General features: G+C 46.2%; 2 protein-coding genes across 3 annotated transcripts; both read right to left on the reverse strand.

Annotated features, from left to right (window-relative positions):
- Window positions 1-187: 187 nt before the first annotated feature.
- Window positions 188-5,785, reverse strand: LOC117859918 (sm-like protein LSM2). Its single transcript, XM_034743115.2, has 4 exons — window positions 5,574-5,785; window positions 5,285-5,332; window positions 5,030-5,188; window positions 188-517 (listed from the first exon to the last, which is right to left on the reverse strand). The coding sequence occupies exons 2-4, from the start codon at window positions 5,285-5,287 to the stop codon at window positions 398-400; spliced, it is 282 nt and encodes a 93-aa protein (XP_034599006.1). The 5' UTR covers window positions 5,288-5,332; window positions 5,574-5,785; the 3' UTR covers window positions 188-397.
- Window positions 5,786-8,247: 2,462 nt separating this feature from the next.
- On the reverse strand, window positions 8,248-13,095 carry LOC117859917 (uncharacterized). 2 transcript variants are annotated; one of them, XM_034743114.2, is made up of 10 exons: window positions 12,776-13,095; window positions 11,204-11,253; window positions 10,721-10,865; window positions 10,132-10,248; window positions 9,689-9,882; window positions 9,504-9,609; window positions 9,235-9,382; window positions 8,991-9,109; window positions 8,711-8,877; window positions 8,248-8,627 (listed from the first exon to the last, which is right to left on the reverse strand). In XM_034743114.2, exons 3-10 carry the CDS (start codon window positions 10,815-10,817, stop codon window positions 8,334-8,336), a joined length of 1,242 nt encoding a protein of 413 aa, XP_034599005.1. In that variant the 5' UTR covers window positions 10,818-10,865; window positions 11,204-11,253; window positions 12,776-13,095; the 3' UTR covers window positions 8,248-8,333. The 2 variants fall into 2 exon arrangements, with proteins under 2 accessions (XP_034599005.1, XP_072150528.1); XM_072294427.1 differs by having other exon boundaries at window positions 11,204-11,288.
- Between the last annotated feature and the right edge of the window lie 3,940 nt (window positions 13,096-17,035).

Genomic DNA, 17,035 nt, shown 5'->3' on the forward strand with positions numbered 1-17,035 from the left:
AGCGCAAAGCAACATCTTCTAATTTCTAAACCCACTCACCTTCCACCAGTGGCGTCGCTTTAATCCCCTGGGCTAATCAATCACCCAGCACCACCGATCACCGACCGGTCCAGTCAATCAACAACGCATGCCATTGAGATAGAAAAACATGGGCGAAACATCACAGCTAATCCAGTGGGGGGGCCGGTTCGGTCAAACAGCATCATTGATAGCAACCCACAAGGAACACGCAGGTCACCCGACCTGGAATGTCTGTCACCGCAAAGTACCGGGGAGACGGCCAGTCAGCATGTGTCCTAATAACACCAGGATGGATTACATGTTTCGCAGGTCGGATCAGGGCTCCTGTCGGGGGAGAAGCAGATGAGGGGGCGGTTGTGGGGGAGCGTGTCGATGATCAGCCTCCGCGCGCCTCCCTCCTGGTTGCGTCGTGGAGGATGTCGATGTCCACGCCGTCCTGCGGGAGCAACACGTACCGCACCACCGAGCCCCTGATGAAGCAGTTCCGCACCGATAGCTGCCAGAAGGAAAACGAACAACCTTAACAGCATGATCAGCATCAATAATTTCCAGTACTACTTTCTACTACTAGATGTTTCCAAGAGATTGGTTGATCAATCGCAAGGGGCACACCAAACAGGTCACCACAAGAATTATATTCAACAGACAATAAGTTGTATGCTACCTGCAGAACATGGTATAGGATAGGAATATCTTAGTGTTGCTTAGCTTTGGAAATACTTCAGGCATATTCTATAGATGAAAGGCACACCTCAGCAATACAGTATACTACAAGTATACAACAAAAGAATACAGTTCCCAATATACACCCATCTGCAGAGATAAAACTGAGTTGAGTTCTGCATTCCACAAGCCAACACACCCTACGTTCCTATAACAGTGCCAACTGATAGATCCAACATAACAGACCCATGAGTTTGCATGCCAAAAAGAAAAGCCAGGACATATATCAACTTCACAGTGTTAGTTTAGCAACCACAAGCTGATTGAGCAGCAACCCACATGAGCATGGTTCTCATATAACAATATGCAGTTTTATCAGTAGCTTGCATTGCAATTAAATGGCTGACAAAATTCAAATGCAGGGTCACACTAATAAGACCTGAACTATCATGATGTAAAGGAGTCAAACCACTGCATCTCATATTCATTTCACACATGCAACTACATGAAGGGAACATTATTAATATAACTTACATGTATATGCATAAGACTTCATCACTAAGTTACTCGACAGGATGTGAGTTTTTACACAAGATAAGTCCAGTGAACATGAATGCTCCATTTTCTTCCATGTGCTGCATTTATGGCGCTATTATGTATGTCTGAATGTGGACACCATCCCTTACCCATGTACTGAGTTCCAACAGTAAAATTTCAAGGTCAGACTGCTACAGAGTGAAGAGCTTGTAACTACTAGTGCAAGGCTACCACAACAATGCTAGATCAGCACAAATTGATCAGATCGATCTACTCACATGAGAAAAGGAAAAGTCAAACGTATCAACCTTTTTTCTTTTTTTTGATACCTTAATATTACTTGTATTACCACGAAGAATAGAAAGGTATAGTCTATATCTTGTACTGGTGACTGTTCTATCTATATCTTACAGGGGAATTAAAAGGTTTTAGAATCTCATGTGCAAGCATTAGCAAACATTGCGAGAACATATTAACTTGTTTGCATGTCCATTGGCGAAGGGTTCATTGATCATTACATTCAGAATCAAGTGGATAGCCTTAGAGGATGAATTCAGAAGTTTAGACAACCAGAAATAGATGAGTCACCGACACAGCTAGCATGCCCCCACAATCTTCCTTCTATCTATCTTAACAACATTCAACAGAACTGAATTCATCGTATATATGATTATACGAGTACAGGCATTGCCATTGGATCTATCATACATATTTTCAATTCTGCAACTTTTGGACTATAGTTTAGGAACAGAACCTTTATATACAAACTAACAGAGTTTCGTAAATTTACAATGCAAAACAAGTAGACACATGCTAGACTAAATCATTCTACATATGAGGATATGAAGGTCCTGTACACAATGCAAAAGTTAACTATATATGAATTCTTCCATGGATTCGTGTTGATGTTATGTATGCATTAAATGCATGGACACTGAACACCACTATATTACCCAAGCAGAGTTCTGACGGTCAATAAAGGTAAGTCTTCTACAAGTCAACAGCAAAGCTATGCTATTAGACTAAGGCTGCCACAAGAATGCTAGATTAGAAATATGATGGTCTTGTACGCAGTACAACAGTTAAATAGATATGAATTCTTCCATGGACAAATTTGTGGTGTTGTTCTGTATGTCTGGAACCTGCAAACCATCAAATTACCCAAGCACTAAGCGTGCGTTTGGTTCCAGGGACGAAGTGGGATGGGACGGGACGATCCCACTTCGTCCCGCGTTTGGTTTGGAAACAGGTGGGACGGGGACATATCTACGAGGGAATATACCCTCCAGATGCGGGATGCCCCCGTCCCACCAAAACGAGCGGACGGGGGCATCCCACTTCGCCCCCGTCACATGTCGTCTGCCGCCGTCCGCCGGTATGCGTCGGACAAGACCGGCAGAGCTCCCCATCGTAGACCGGCGGCCACCGGCGGAGCTCGGGCGAGCCACCAGCGAAGGCGAGCCTGAGCTCCACAACCACCGAAGCTCCGCGGCGGCCGCGGGCCAGCTCCCCCACGGCCGGCACGTGCGAGCTGGAGAGTTGGAGCTACGCGGCCACCGCGAGGGCGAGCATGGGTGGCGGCCACAAGAGAGCGGAGGGGGCGAGCTTGGGTGGCGGCCACCAGAGGGCAGAGGGGGCGAGCTTGGGCGGCACGGGAGGCGGCCACCGAAGGGCGGAGGGGGCGAGCTTGGGCGGCACGGGAGGCGGCCACCGAAGGGCGGAGGGGGCGAGCTTGGGTGGCGGGGAGGCGACCACCGGATGGCGGAGGGGGTGAGTTTAGGTGGCGGCCACCGGAGGGCGGAGGGGGCGAGCTTGGGCGGCAGGGAGGCGCGGGAGCTTGACCGACAGAAGAAGAGATAAAGCCGTGTGGGGAAGAAGTAAAAATGAGAATGACATGTGGGAGTCCCACAACCGACAGGTGGGTCCCATACAATATTGTGCCTAACGGTGTGAAATGAGCATCCATACCATCCCTTTCGATCCCTCGTACTAAACAAAAAATTGGGATGATTCCATCCCTCTCAACCAAACACGAAACGTGACTGTTGGATCCCTAAAAACAGGGACGGGATCGTCTCATCCCACGTTGTCTCCAAACCAAACGCACCCTAAGTCATGCACAGTCAACCTTTAAGGTAAGTCTGTAAAGTCATGTGCACAACTATGCAATTAGTGTAAGGTTGCCACAAGAATGCTAAATTAACATCAAAACATCCCTTCTACCCTTTATTTGTACAACATAGGAACCTTCCACCACACTACCGAAGATGCTGGAAAAGTGTAAGAAACTGCTACTGCTATGGCCTTTGCCTGCAGTTCCCAATTCCCCTTAAGTCGATATTGGATGGCATAACCAACCAAGGAAAGAGCAGCAATCGAGTAGACTACAAACTCTAACCGATAAAATCAAGCTGAAAGGCATGAACCTGTACTAAGTACTGACATAGTATCAACTAGACACATCAGCAGGGCATACCATATGGGGATATTTGCCCTGGTCAACAACTCGAGTGTTCTCAAGTTTGATGTTGAGGTACTACCGTACTGTCAGCTGAGTGGAGCGCCCTGCGAATCACCAGGTGGTTTGGATGCCCTGACAACCTTCCATCTATCTATCTAAACATCGTTCTACTGATTTCGTCGTATATTAAATAGAGGCAATGCAATTGGATCCATCATATTTATTTCACTTATGCAATTTCTGGACCATGATTTAGGAACAGAACATTTATATATATATAAATGAGTTATGTAAAATTATGATACAAAGTTCATCGCAAAAACAGTCAGGCATATGCTAGAAGGGCTCATTAAGACTAAATCACTGAACATATGAGACTGAATATGTGAAGGTCTTGTACACAATGCAAAAGTCAATTAGAACGAATTCTCCATGGTAAATTCGTGGACACTGAACACCATCAAATTACCCAAGCACTGAGATCTACTCCCTCCATCCCAAAATATAAGGCGTGGTCAAACTTGGTACAGTCTCCAAAACTAACATTTGACTCTTAATATCTCCCATAATATAATATTTATAGTAACGAAATTATAGCCATATTACAGTACTTTTAAATATAAAATTAATGATATTATTTTTGTAAGACAGTTTTCATTATACAAGATTAATTGTTGGTAAGTTTGAATCTTAAATTACGCCTTGTATTTTGTGATGGAGGGAGTAACAGTCAATACCAAGGTAAGCATTCTACAAGTCAACAGCACGGCAATGCAATTAGACTATGGTTGCCACAAAAATTCTCAACTAGAAATATGAAGGTCCTATACCCAATACAGCAGTCAGTTAGATATTATTCCATGGACAATTTTGCAGTGTTGTTCCGTACGTGTGGACACAGGATACCATCAAATTACCCAAGCATTAAGTTCTGAACCGTCAGTCTTGAAGGTAAGCCTGATAAAGTCAAGAGCACAACTATGCAATTAGTGTAATGTTGCCACAAAATGCTAGATTACCAGCAACATGTCCCTTCTGGCATTTATTTGAACAGCATAGGAAGGTTCTACAACATTACCCAAGATGCTGGAAAAGTGGAAGTAACTGCTACTGCTTTGGCCTTTCCTGCAGTCCCCCAGTTCCCACTCCTTGTTCGGTTGCACAGGGGTTGGCAAAGATTGGCACGGAATGGAAAGGAATATGCTCAATTCCCTGCCAATCCCTCTTAATCCGTGGCAATCCACATCAAACCAAACAAGACCCAAACTCTTTAACTGATAACACTAGGCTGAAGCGCAAGAACCTGTACTGACATAGTACCAATTAGACACAGAAGCAGGGCCATACCATGTGAGGATACTTGTCCTGGTCAACAACTCGAGTGTTCTCGAGCTTGATGTTGAGGTACTGGTCAACCGAGTGGAGCGTCCCGCGAATCGCCAGGTCGTTCTTGAGTTCCACCGTCACCTCCTTCCCCACGAGCTCCTTGAAGTAGGAGAAGAACAACTGCAAAAGAAAAGAAAACGAGGAACCATCGATAAGGGCACGTAAGAGACACCAGGACCAGAGACGAACGATCTGCGTGCGCAACAGAGGAATCACCATGGCGGCGGCTTGAGGACTCTCGCGGCTGCCGGCTTAGCTGACCCCCTGAAAAAATAGCAAACAAGGCAACAAAATTAGCACCCAAATTAGCAAGGGCGCAAAGGCCGCCTCCTCCCCTCCCCACTTCCCTCCGTCGTTTGCTCAACGAGACGAGACAAACCAATCGCAAACTAATCCGCGTAAAATCATCAGATCTCGTAGGAAATAGGCATGGGGGGTTCAGCTAAACCCTAATTGTTTGGATTCGATTCCTCGTGCTAGCAAGACGTAAAATACTGAGGCTTACCAGAGAGGGAACGGCGGGAGAAGCCCAATACAGCCCGGATGGATCCCTGCTTCGCGCTGTAGGGAGAGGCCGGCGACGACGAGTAGGGCTCGAGGATTCCGGATGCGGGCGGCGCGTCTCGCTACGACGGAGAGGGGGCGGGCGGGCCTGTTCGGCGGCGGTGAGTGGAAAAGCGAGGGAGGAGGGGGGTTAGCCGGTTAGGGCTGGTGAGAGAGAAGGGTTTCTTTCCGGGGCCGTCTGGGTGTTCATGAGACTGCAAGCGGGGCCCGCTCGTCAGTTAGGAGGATGGTTTAGGGGAAATTATTATTTTCTTTAGCATTAATTAATAATTGATGATAATCTATCAGTTTATCTACTTAAAGTTTTGGTTTAGTATATATTATATAAGAAGTTTATTAAACCACATTTTTATTTTGTCCTGCGAGACCTACATTATTAGGATGTCATTGCTAGAAGGCAATTCTTTAGGAGATAATTCCTTATTTGACATTAGAAGATGACTTAATTTCTTCCTTGGTTCTGAAAATTTTTTTGTCCCTTATATGACAACGAGTTCTAACTTTCATTCTTTTTTGACATTTTCATCATTTTTGTTAGCTAAGTTGGACAAAATGACTATCGAATCACCTCCAGAAATTTATGAAACTTTTTGTAATGATAAAATAAATGAATATGAACCCCATATTCTTAAAATACATGTGTACCTTTATGATTTTAAAATTAAAATTCACCAAATTATGCTACTTTTATAAATTATCTGAATTTTAAAGGCACCAAAACAGTTATAAAAAATTTATAAAAATAACTAGTATTTCTCACGCCATATGCAACAACTTATTAAATTATTTTCTAGCATAAGTTATACGGATAATTATGAAGAACGGGAAGTTTGAGAAATATTAGAACCTCATAATTTTTTATGTAACTTATGGTGAAAAATAATTTTATAAGTGACTAAATCTCATCTACAGAAGCAACAATTCCACCGCTGACAAATCCACATTGGCAACGTACTCCTACCTATTCAGACTTCAGATGGAGTCCCCCTTTAGGAATCCTTCAGAGTTTACCTTTGATTTGGCACATTCCTTGAATTTGCATCCCAAAGGCGTGAGTCGGATAGTGGAAGAACTCTGATCTGATGATTCTTGACAGTTCACCGAATCAACAAATAGGTTTCTAGAAATTGGCATAGCGACCTGGACCTTCATGATTCCTTTCAAACATCGGCTTCGGCATATCGCAACCTACAGATGTGAGCTGATCCTGACAGTTTAGATTTGACCAGTCAAATCTTTGATGTTTCAACAGATTGTACACCTAATTAGTTTCTTTAGAGGGTGAAAGAAGACAACTATAACAAGGCCCAGCTCCATTCCAGGTGTAGACGTGCAGTACAGGATGGATTGGTCGAATTCGATTAACTAAGTAAACACAGTAAACAGATAAGCAATTCACTCGAGTCTGCCTAAGGCACCACCGGAAACAGTCAATTTGCTGAGTCTGCTTAAGGCACTACCGGAAACAGTCAATTTGCCGAGTCTGCTTAAGGCACTACCGGAAACAGTCAATTTGCCGAGTGCCAGGGAGTTTGTCGAGTGCAATCCTTCGAGCACTCGGCAAATAATTTCTTTGCCAAGTGCTACGCGAAAAATACTCGGCAAAATAATTGCACTCGGTAAACTCCCTATTTGCCGAGTGCTAAAAAAACACTCGGCAAATCTACATCGTTGCCGAGTGTCCCAGATCCGGCAAACAAGATCTTTTTTGAATTCAGAAAAGAAGAAAAAAAAATTGCCGAGTGCTAGATCTGGGACACTCGACAAAGCTTCTATCCTATATCAACTCCTGATCCACACCCTCTTCTCCCTCCTCCCTCCCCTCCTTCTCCTACCACCCCCTCCCTCCCACTATCCCCCGGCACCGCCACCCCCTCCCTCCCACCTCCCCCGCCGGCCCCCTCCTTCTCCCTCCCCTTCCTCCCTCCGCCGTCGGCCCCCTCCTTCTCCCTCCCCCTCCCCGTCCCCACCGGCGAGATCCGACGACCAGGCGAGGAGCGGCGATGAGATCCCGCCGGCTGCGCCCGGCCGCCCTTTCCCGCACCTCCCCACTATGTGCCAGGCTTCGGTGCTTCGGGCTCGAGCGGCGGTCAAATCCGAGCGGTAGCGACGACGGCTGAAGGGGAGGGGGCTCGGCGGCGGCTGGAGGGGAGGAGGCTCCGGCGACATCCAGATCCGGGCGGCGGCAGCAGCTCGAGGGGAGGGGGCTCGGCAGCTGCGCGCTCGGGGTGGATGGAGCTCAGGTGTAGAGAGGGCTCGGCCACCATGCAGCTCGAGGGGGCAAGACGAGCTCGTCGAAGGTGAGGCCGGCAGCAGACATGTAGGTGGTGGCAGCAGCAGGCGAGGTGGCTAGGTTTTTTTTATTTTTTTTAAAAAATCTTTGCCGAGTGTTAGTTTAGCACACGGCAAACTCTTTGCCGAGTGCTCAACAAAACACACTCAGCAAAGAGCTCTTCGCTGTTAAAATTTTTGCCGAATGCCCTTTGCTGAGTGTAACACTCAGCAAAGGGTTTACCGAGTGTTTTCGTGGCTTTGCCATGTGCCCTGGGCACACAGCAAAGCTCCTGTTCCCGGTAGTGAGGGCATTAGCATCATGTGTGTACATCAAAGTCAGATGAGTTGCAAAAATGCCAAAAAAAAATGTTGTATTGTTCAAACTGTTTCCACATGGCATTGTTGACATGGAATTAGGTATTATAGATCACTCCATCCTCTCATGGTAGACATTCAGGACATAGCTGTTGAGGAGGTCACCAAATGTCTTCGTGGAGAATTTTTGCACCACATGGTCCCGTGCTTGTTTACCCATCCTGAGCGCGAGGTCAGGGTCATTCACAAGTTTCAGCATGGCTTTTGAGAATTCTGCGGGGGATGGATCACACAGAAACCCTGTAACTTCATTCACAACTGTTTCCACTGGGCCACCGCTGTTGCATGCAATGACAGGCTTATGGGCCGCCATGGCTTCAAGAGGGACAATGCCGAAATGCTCATCCTGGATAAGTATCGGAAACAGGCTTTTTAAAAAAAAAATTCAAAAAAATGCTTAGCTTAGTCCTATCACAGCTAGATACTTACCTTTGGAGTGTACAAAACACAAAGGCAGTTGGAGAGAAGCTCATTTCTTTCAGACGTTGAGCACGACGTTACAAATTTAACCTGTCCAGATACCCCTTTAGTCACCGCCAATCTTTTGAGCTCCTCAAGGTAATCAACATTTTCCTTGAGACGCTTATCATAGCCACCTAAATGAGCACGGTAAGAAATCAGCATAGCCGATAATCTGGCATTGTTAACCCAAGATGGAGTAATATTGAGCCTGCAACTAAAACGAAAAGAATATATACACAGAAATCACCTGCTACTGTTAAAGTTGCATCTTGCAAAGCACCACCAGAACGGAGCAAAGCAAATGCTGAAATGGCTAGATCAAGATTCTTCTTCCTCTCAAATCTGTTAATCGATAGGAAATTCAACCTGTACAAAAGATGGTAGTTTATTTTAGCTGCACCTGAACATGATAAGTTGATGACATCTGCTTATGTATGCAAAAATTTGAATTAAGTGAAACCTAAGTCAGTTATATACAAGCATGAAGTTACTTATAAGCATGAGGTTCATGAAACTGCTCAACAGATACAGCTGGATATAGAACACCAGGCTCAATTCCTCTAGCATGTACGGCACGAAAGGTCCTTGCAAAGGTTGCTGCAGTGAACTTGCTGTTGACCAAAATCAAATCTGCCATACCTGATATATGTAAAGGAATAATCACTTACAATTAGAAAGCTGCTGGATGTCAAGATGTACAGTTAAGCAAAGGAAACGAAAACAAGCATAGTGATACGATTCTAGATGTGGAGGACTATACCAGTAGTGTACTCCTCAATCATGTCAATTGGCTTGCGGTATAACCTCCTAAGCATGGTAGTATGTTGTGCAAGCAAAAGATCAGGGAAATGACAATAGAACACTATCTGGAGATGCAACAAATAAACTGTTAACATGATAGAAGAAACTAGAGAGCACTAAGCATTCCGAACAAGAGATTGATACCTTGGATGATGCCTTTAGTTTGAGCAGTGGAATCACAACAGAAACTTGATCTACCAATATAACATCAAAGGAGGGCCACCAGAGTAGCACACAGAGCGCAACAAAAATGCATCGAAGATAAGCACAGACAGCATGAAAGCGGTAAAACACATGGCGGGGCAAGAAATCTCCATAAACAGTAACTGGAAAAGAACCTGGAAAACATGCAGAGGAAAACCATGTAAAAATTATATTGCATAAGCTACATTTTACCATACACATAATGTTGTAGTATTTGCCAGGATTAAGGAACTGAGTTTGCAAGGGAATGACTTCGGACTTAAACACCAGAATCCAGATCACAAAGTCCACAGTGTGTAAAAACAAGGAACATAGGAAGCTAATGGAAATATTAAATAAAATTACAGGGATAGGGTATCAGCAAAATAAGTGCAGAGGCTTACCAGAAACAGTCTCCTCAAAGCAACGGTTTTTATCATGATGTGATGTGAAAACATGAACATCATGTCCATGGGAAGCAAGCTCACAAGCCGCATCAACAATCAATCTCTCAGCACCACCTTCACAAAAAGATGATGAAAGTGTGGTCATAGTTTGGTTATACTGCAACTGCTGCGGCAAGAAGTTTACTGAAATTGTTCTTTAAACTTTCAAGTGTGTGCTGCCCATGCTTCATATCGGCAAAATTGCTTCCCGCGGCAAGCTAATTGAATTGCGTCACCACTCCACTAGAAGTATCAATTAGTACATATATGAAGCATAAGTGCAAAACTTAATCTTCCATCAACACAGTGAGACAACCAGCGTCCAGCGCTTGTGCAAAATTGAGAATCACCAAAATCTCTAAACCGGCTTTGCTCTCTTGCAGTAAAAGCCAAAAGTGTTTCTTCCTGGGAAGTGGCCCGATCTACAAAATAATTCTATCTAATGCGAGATCTTAGCCTCAAACTGGACAGCGCGAGTAGGAAACCGAGGATCAGGGGGCTCGACTGGGAGAAGGAGAGGGGGGGGGGGGGGGGGGGGGGGGCTTACCGATTCCTAGATCCGGATGGATGACGGCGACTTTAAGCTTTTTTGTCTTCGTCCCCGACGGCGACAAGACGCCGGCACCCCCTCCCGCCGCAGCCATCTCCTCTGTCCGACTAGCGCTGTCGTTGAGGACCAGGACCAGTGATTGCTGCACACACGAGAAAAAAAAAGGATAACGAAGAGCCTGGCCCAAGGGAATTAAGGGGATAGATCCAAATTTTTCTTCACCAGTTAATGGGCTTCTTTAGTGATGGCTACAGATTAGCTGTGTGGGCCAGTTAATCTTGCTTGCACTATGCCAGAATCAATGTAGTGTAGGCTTATTAGACAATACGAACATAGTTGAATCTTAAACAAATAAATTAACAATGTAGTGTAGGCTTACTTCATATTAATCTAGTAATCAAAATGGAGAATGTAAACTTTGAAGCAACATTTAACTCAGAACAAAGATGATAAACAGAGAAATAAGAAGAGAAGAGGTACCTGACAGTAGTGGTTGGCAGGCTGGAATGGCCAATCTAGTAGTCGTTCAGCTTAAACCAAGCATAACAGGTACATGCAACAAGAACTAACTATCATTTTTTATAAAATCAGACAATCAAAAGATATGCAAAGAAAAATGCAACAAGAACTAGCTCTCTCAATTGTTTGTGTTGTATCAGGATATCTTTTTTAAAAATAAATGAATGTAGGATTATATCTTGGTCTGTATCTGTACCTTAGCACTGCTTGCATACACACATCATGACATCAACAATAAAAAATATATATGACAGTAGTGAAAAAACTCACAACAGCAATACAACATAGGAGGCAGTACATGTTGCGTATCTCTAACGCAGCCAAGAACAAACAGGCCAGAAAATCTAGTTATCACTCAATTATACATCACTGCAATGCATTTCCCACTGACACATATTTGGCCATCAGAATTGAAGTATGCTAACAGATACAAAGCATCACAGGTACATGCAAAAAGAACTAACTACAGGATATAAAATGATTAAGCTGCTCTAAAACACTATATCTGCAATTAAACGCACGCAAAACCACTAACTTGACAGCACAACAGCAGGCTTCCTATGTATGCATTGCTCAGACAAGGTGGCCTAAATGTTCACACTAACTTGACGGTCACAACAGCAGAAGGATTCACATTCTGTAAACAAAGCAAAATCACAACGTGCTTGATCAGACTATCAACCACATATAAGCTTCTCAAAGACAATATATAAACAGTATCTCTAAAATAAACAGTATCTCTAAACTCAACAAGATAGGAGAAACGCTCTTTACCCAAACAAAGGGAAATAAGCTTGTAATGTATTTCAGGACAGTCATCTCTCCTGTGATTACTGAATTTCAGAACAGTAATGTATTTTACCATAAAAAAATGCAGAATCTGTTCAAAGTTGATAACTGTGGTGGATACATTCAGGTACTGGGGTAGTATGAACAAAATGGTGGAGACTTTCAGATGACAAATCCTCTTTCCAAGGAAAGGTAATAAACAGAGTGGCACTTTCTGTTTACATGGAGGGACTGACTTTCATGCTGTAATGGTTGGAATCAGGAAGGAGCTATCTCAGTTATCCGTAACAATCAGGCAATGAGGCAACCAACAAATTAGCATACATCAATTTTTTAAGCACCTGTGCAAATCCTTAGCATATATTCAGAATGGCAGATGGGTAAATGGCTTCAGAAGATATTCTTATTTATCATGGCTCAACCAAAGGATTCCAGAGAGTCAACAGTTTAAGCAAGAATAAAATCAATACCCTAAAATCAAATAATCTTGTGATCTTGCAACAGACAAGCCATGGCGAGGGGGAGATACCAGTAGTTCACACCCCCAATGCACATGAATTTCACAAGAATTCTGCAATTCGTCCATATCAGTGTGAAATTATTTCACCCAAATTAGCCCAACTGCACCGCAACAGAAACAAAATGCCACATTGTTTTGGACACTGGAATGATCTCTAAAATGAAAGTTTGACCATCAATTCCTCCTGCAGTATATTTGTAGAAAACAATAGAATAGATTTGCACCTGTGCCGCCTGGATCCGCCGCCGGGAGATGAATGGGCCGGAAAGGGGAGCACCAGAGTGGGGAGGACGGCCGCCGGCGACCAATCACCGGGCGGAGGTAGCACCGCCGCCAACCCCCTTTTGCGCCGCCGCCGGGAGAGGAGGGAGTCGGAGAGGACCGCCGCCGCCTGGAATCAACGCCGGGAGGAGAGGAAGCGGCCGGAGAGGGGCACCGCCGGTGGGGCGGCGAACCCTAGCGGTCCATCCCGTGCGCGCGCGTGTTCTGTCGCGGGGAGGGGGAGGAGGCCACGGGAATTTTGACGAACCGGTAAGCTCTCGCAACAGTGGGTAATAATGGGTAATTTTGATGAAAGCTGGGACTCCGCGGCCGGTAGAAGCACGGAAGGTGCTGCGAAAATTGAAAGTAGGAGGAGGGTGTGGTTTCCATCCCTTTGGGCCGCAGACGAATGGTTGGGCTGTACAGTTACATCTGCATATATCTTAAATTTAGATACAATCTTATCTTTACCTTCCTACCAACATTTGTGGATTTACATTGTCACGTGTGTTTGCAAAAAGTTGCTTTTGTATTTACATTCCTGGAGAAATCCTGCAAATAAAAAAGCCGTGCTTTTGGTAATTCTGTGATTGGATAAAGAAAATGAATAATGCTTTTGTGTCATTCGCAGTTACTTCTGTTGCAGCGTGGGGAAAAAATGTTGAATGATTTCTATCTTGGTTTTGCACTGTAGTCAGAAAAATTTTAGGGCATGATTGCATAAGGCATAAGGCAAATTAGCCAAAAGTTATATACTTTTGTTGGTTCAATATAGCTACAGTTTTCTTCTGGGCCTAAAAGGTGAAAATGGGTAAAAACAATAAGCATCCCAAAGCAAGATTTTTTTTTAACGAACCCCAAGCACTTTTTTTTTGTTTTTAAACGAGCCCAAAAGCACTTTCTGTTCTAGTGTTCTGCTCAGAGTTAGATATAAGGGGAAAAACAGACAAGGGACAAACACCTATAGCAGAAGTGCACAGTCTAATTGTGGCGGAACCACCTCGGATTAACTTGATTAAACAGGGTTGAGCCGCCTAACATGCGACACTCCTGCCTAAACCGAGTTAATACGAAGCGCCGTCGGATTTCATCCGATTTCACCACTTAAACAGGATCGCGTTCAGCAAACCCACCCAAAGGTGAGCGGTTACAGAGAATACAACAAGTCCACTGAGTTAAACAGTCTTACTCAAGAGTTCGGTCATAAAATTTTAACATTAGAGTTTTAAAACAAAAGAACAACAGAAAACACTAGCGGAAGACTTCGTCGGGGTCGGACATCCTGGGCGAGGCTAGCCAGAACATCACTGAGTCCTCTCCTCGCCGTCCGAGGAGGGGTCCCACTCGACCGTCCAGCCTGGCGGGAGCTGGGACGGCCAAGCGCCAACAAGGGAGGGGTCGGGAACTGCAACTTCACCTGAAAAACAGGAGCCACAACAAGGCTGAGCTACTAAGCTCAACAAGACTTAACCGGGGAGGAGCCAACTACTCTCCCAACTAGACATGCAAGGCTTCTTGGCTGAGGGGTTTGTTTTGCCAAAAGCACTAAGTAACCTATTTTCAAGTTTTAGCTTCGGTTCTAGATTTACTTACCAGTCTAAGTTGTGCAACCTATTCTAAGCAAACATCGAGCCAAACAAGTTATATATAAGACAACATCATTGCCATCATCAGATTCCTCATTTACTCAGGGTGACATAGCGATCAAGAAGTCTCAAACTGTGAGAGGCAGACGAATCGATTCGAGTTCTTTAACCATGCATGGTGAACCTAGCCCCACGACATCCGCGCACCCGGAGGTCGCTTCCTGTGTCGGCCTTCCCCATCGATCCCCTAACCCGTGTCGGGCCCATTTCCTTTGGTGCAAGGTTCCACAGGGAAACTCCGTTCCAAGAACAATGGGGCGACCGCTCACGTCTAGGTTCAATCAGGTACTAGGCTTCCTCATCCCATACTAAGTATGAGGCTAGTACTTTCAAACACTTGATCACGAACACCACCACTGTCGGGCCTTAGCAAGTTTTCATAGACAGACGGGCAACCATCCAACCACCAAAGAGTTACCAAACCCTGCCCATCCATCGTCCTTATAGTTGTAACAGGAGAGTAAACATGCAACTCCTACAACTCGCGAGTGACAGGAGATCACTCGGCTTTTACCGTCTCCTATTTAAGCAATGCAGCTACTCGGTCCAACAGCTAGTGTTCATATCAAGGGTTACTAAGTCATGCATCTAGGGTTTCACACAACTCCTATACGTAAAAGCACAAGATGCTATTCGGAAGGCATGTGCAAGTCTGGCAAAACACGTAGGTTGGTTCATGCGACCGGGGCTTGCCTGCAAACAAAGAGGGCGGAAACTGCTCGACTTCGGGGGCGGCTTCGACTTCAGCGGGCGGAAACTCGGCTACAGCTTCTTCTTCGGGCGCCGGGTGCAGCTCGTAGAAGCCGTCAGCGAGATGCAGCTCTACACGGATGCAATGCAAAGGTTAGCTTAAACGTTTTGATTTGACAGCAACACTGGCTCTCCTGAGCCCAGAAACTTGCGACAAAGAGCAGGAGTGGGAGACTGTTTTAAGAGAGCTGATGCTGATCAAGAGGTAAGGGTAGGAAGGAACTAGTGGTCTGATCCTTGAACTAGAGGATGTGATAACTGGGATCCTCAGACGTAGGCGCTGAAGGGTTCCCACGTTTTACACTTACACCCTCAAGTTTAAGAAAAGATCACAGCCAGGCCCTTGGGCGAGGTGGACAAGGGTCGGCAAAAAGACAGGGTCGGACGAGACGGAACTGGGGTCGGGCGGGTAGGAGGGGTCGGTCGAGGCGGACTTAGGGTCGGCACTCACCTTCTTCTTGAAAGGAAAGCTTGGGGTCGGGAAGAGGTAGACTCGGGCACTGAACTAAAGCTTTGAGCAAGGATTAAGGCCGGTGGTGCTCCGGCGGCGGTGCTTCTCGCAGATCGCAAGAGAGCTCTTGCACAGCACAAGGAGCACGCTGCTGGTGACTTGGATGAACTGAGAGGGAACTGGGAGAAGAACTTCTCAAGATTGGGCGGATGGCGCTAGGAGCTTGAGCAGAGAGCTAGAGGAAACTACGGGCAACAACAGCGGAGGGGACTCCGGCGACGGGCATTCCTTTTATAGCTGCGGGAGCAGAGGAACGGAAGCGTCGCGGAGAGAGAGAAAAGGGAAGCGGCGCGAAGGCCGGGGAGAAGCAATGGAGTGCTCTGTCGTGGCGGCGATTGAGCAAACCGGGCGGTGCAACAGAACTCCGGGGGTGACGCCAGCGATCATTGCGCTACTCCGTCAGAGCGGCGTAGGCGCGGGTAGACCGGTAGTTGAGATTTTGGCTGAAAGCGGGCGTCGCCGTGCGGAAGAGGTGATAGAAGCGACCGGTTAAACGGCGCTAGGATCGAGGGCGCACAGGTGGAGAGAGCAAGCGGACGCGGCGCGGGGGAGAGCGCGGAACAACAGATTGTCGGGCGGCGTCTGACAGAGCGGGGAAAGGGACTGTCGCGGCCGCGGTCGGGGTTGGCGGTGGGGGAATCGTCGTGTAGCGACGAACGGGCGGCGCAACTGTTGCTGGAAAGGACGGAAAAGACGGGCGACATCGGTCTTCGGGGCCGGGATCTGGTATCGTGATGATGGGCGCGGGGAGCGAGGCTCTGCAGATAGGGGTGCAGAGGGCTTCCGCTGCTATTGGGGAAAAAGGGCGCGGGAACCCACTCGGTCGCTTGCTGGAGACAAAACTGAGCGGTGGCGTCGGAGAAGGCGAGCCACGCGGCAGGAAGGCTCTGAGGCAGCCATGCAACTCGAGTGCGGCTGACGCGGGGGATCTGGAAAAAGGATCTCACGGGTCCACCTGGGAAAAGATCTGACGGTTGAGGAAGATTAACAGGATCCGACGGATGGCTGAACTCGCTGGGGTCGGGAAAAAGGAACGAAGCGGTCGGGGTCGGATCTCAGGGGTCGGAACTGGCGGAAGACTGAGCACTTAAGTGCGATCGACAGAACAACTGACGGAGGTTTAAGGGCTGAGATCAAACCTTAACTGGGAAAGATTAGGGGTCGGTCGTTACACTAATAAGATCAAAAATAGGAAGGGAAAAATACTGCACTGAAATACTATCTATTACCTAGATCAACAGAAGTTTGGACTAGGCGAGCATACCTTGGCGGCCTCTTCTCCAAGCACTCCTCACTTTGGGAGAGAGACGGCTTGA

Source organism: Setaria viridis, chromosome 6, assembly GCF_005286985.2.
Source record: "Setaria viridis chromosome 6, Setaria_viridis_v4.0, whole genome shotgun sequence".
Taxonomy (NCBI): domain Eukaryota; kingdom Viridiplantae; phylum Streptophyta; class Magnoliopsida; order Poales; family Poaceae; genus Setaria; species Setaria viridis.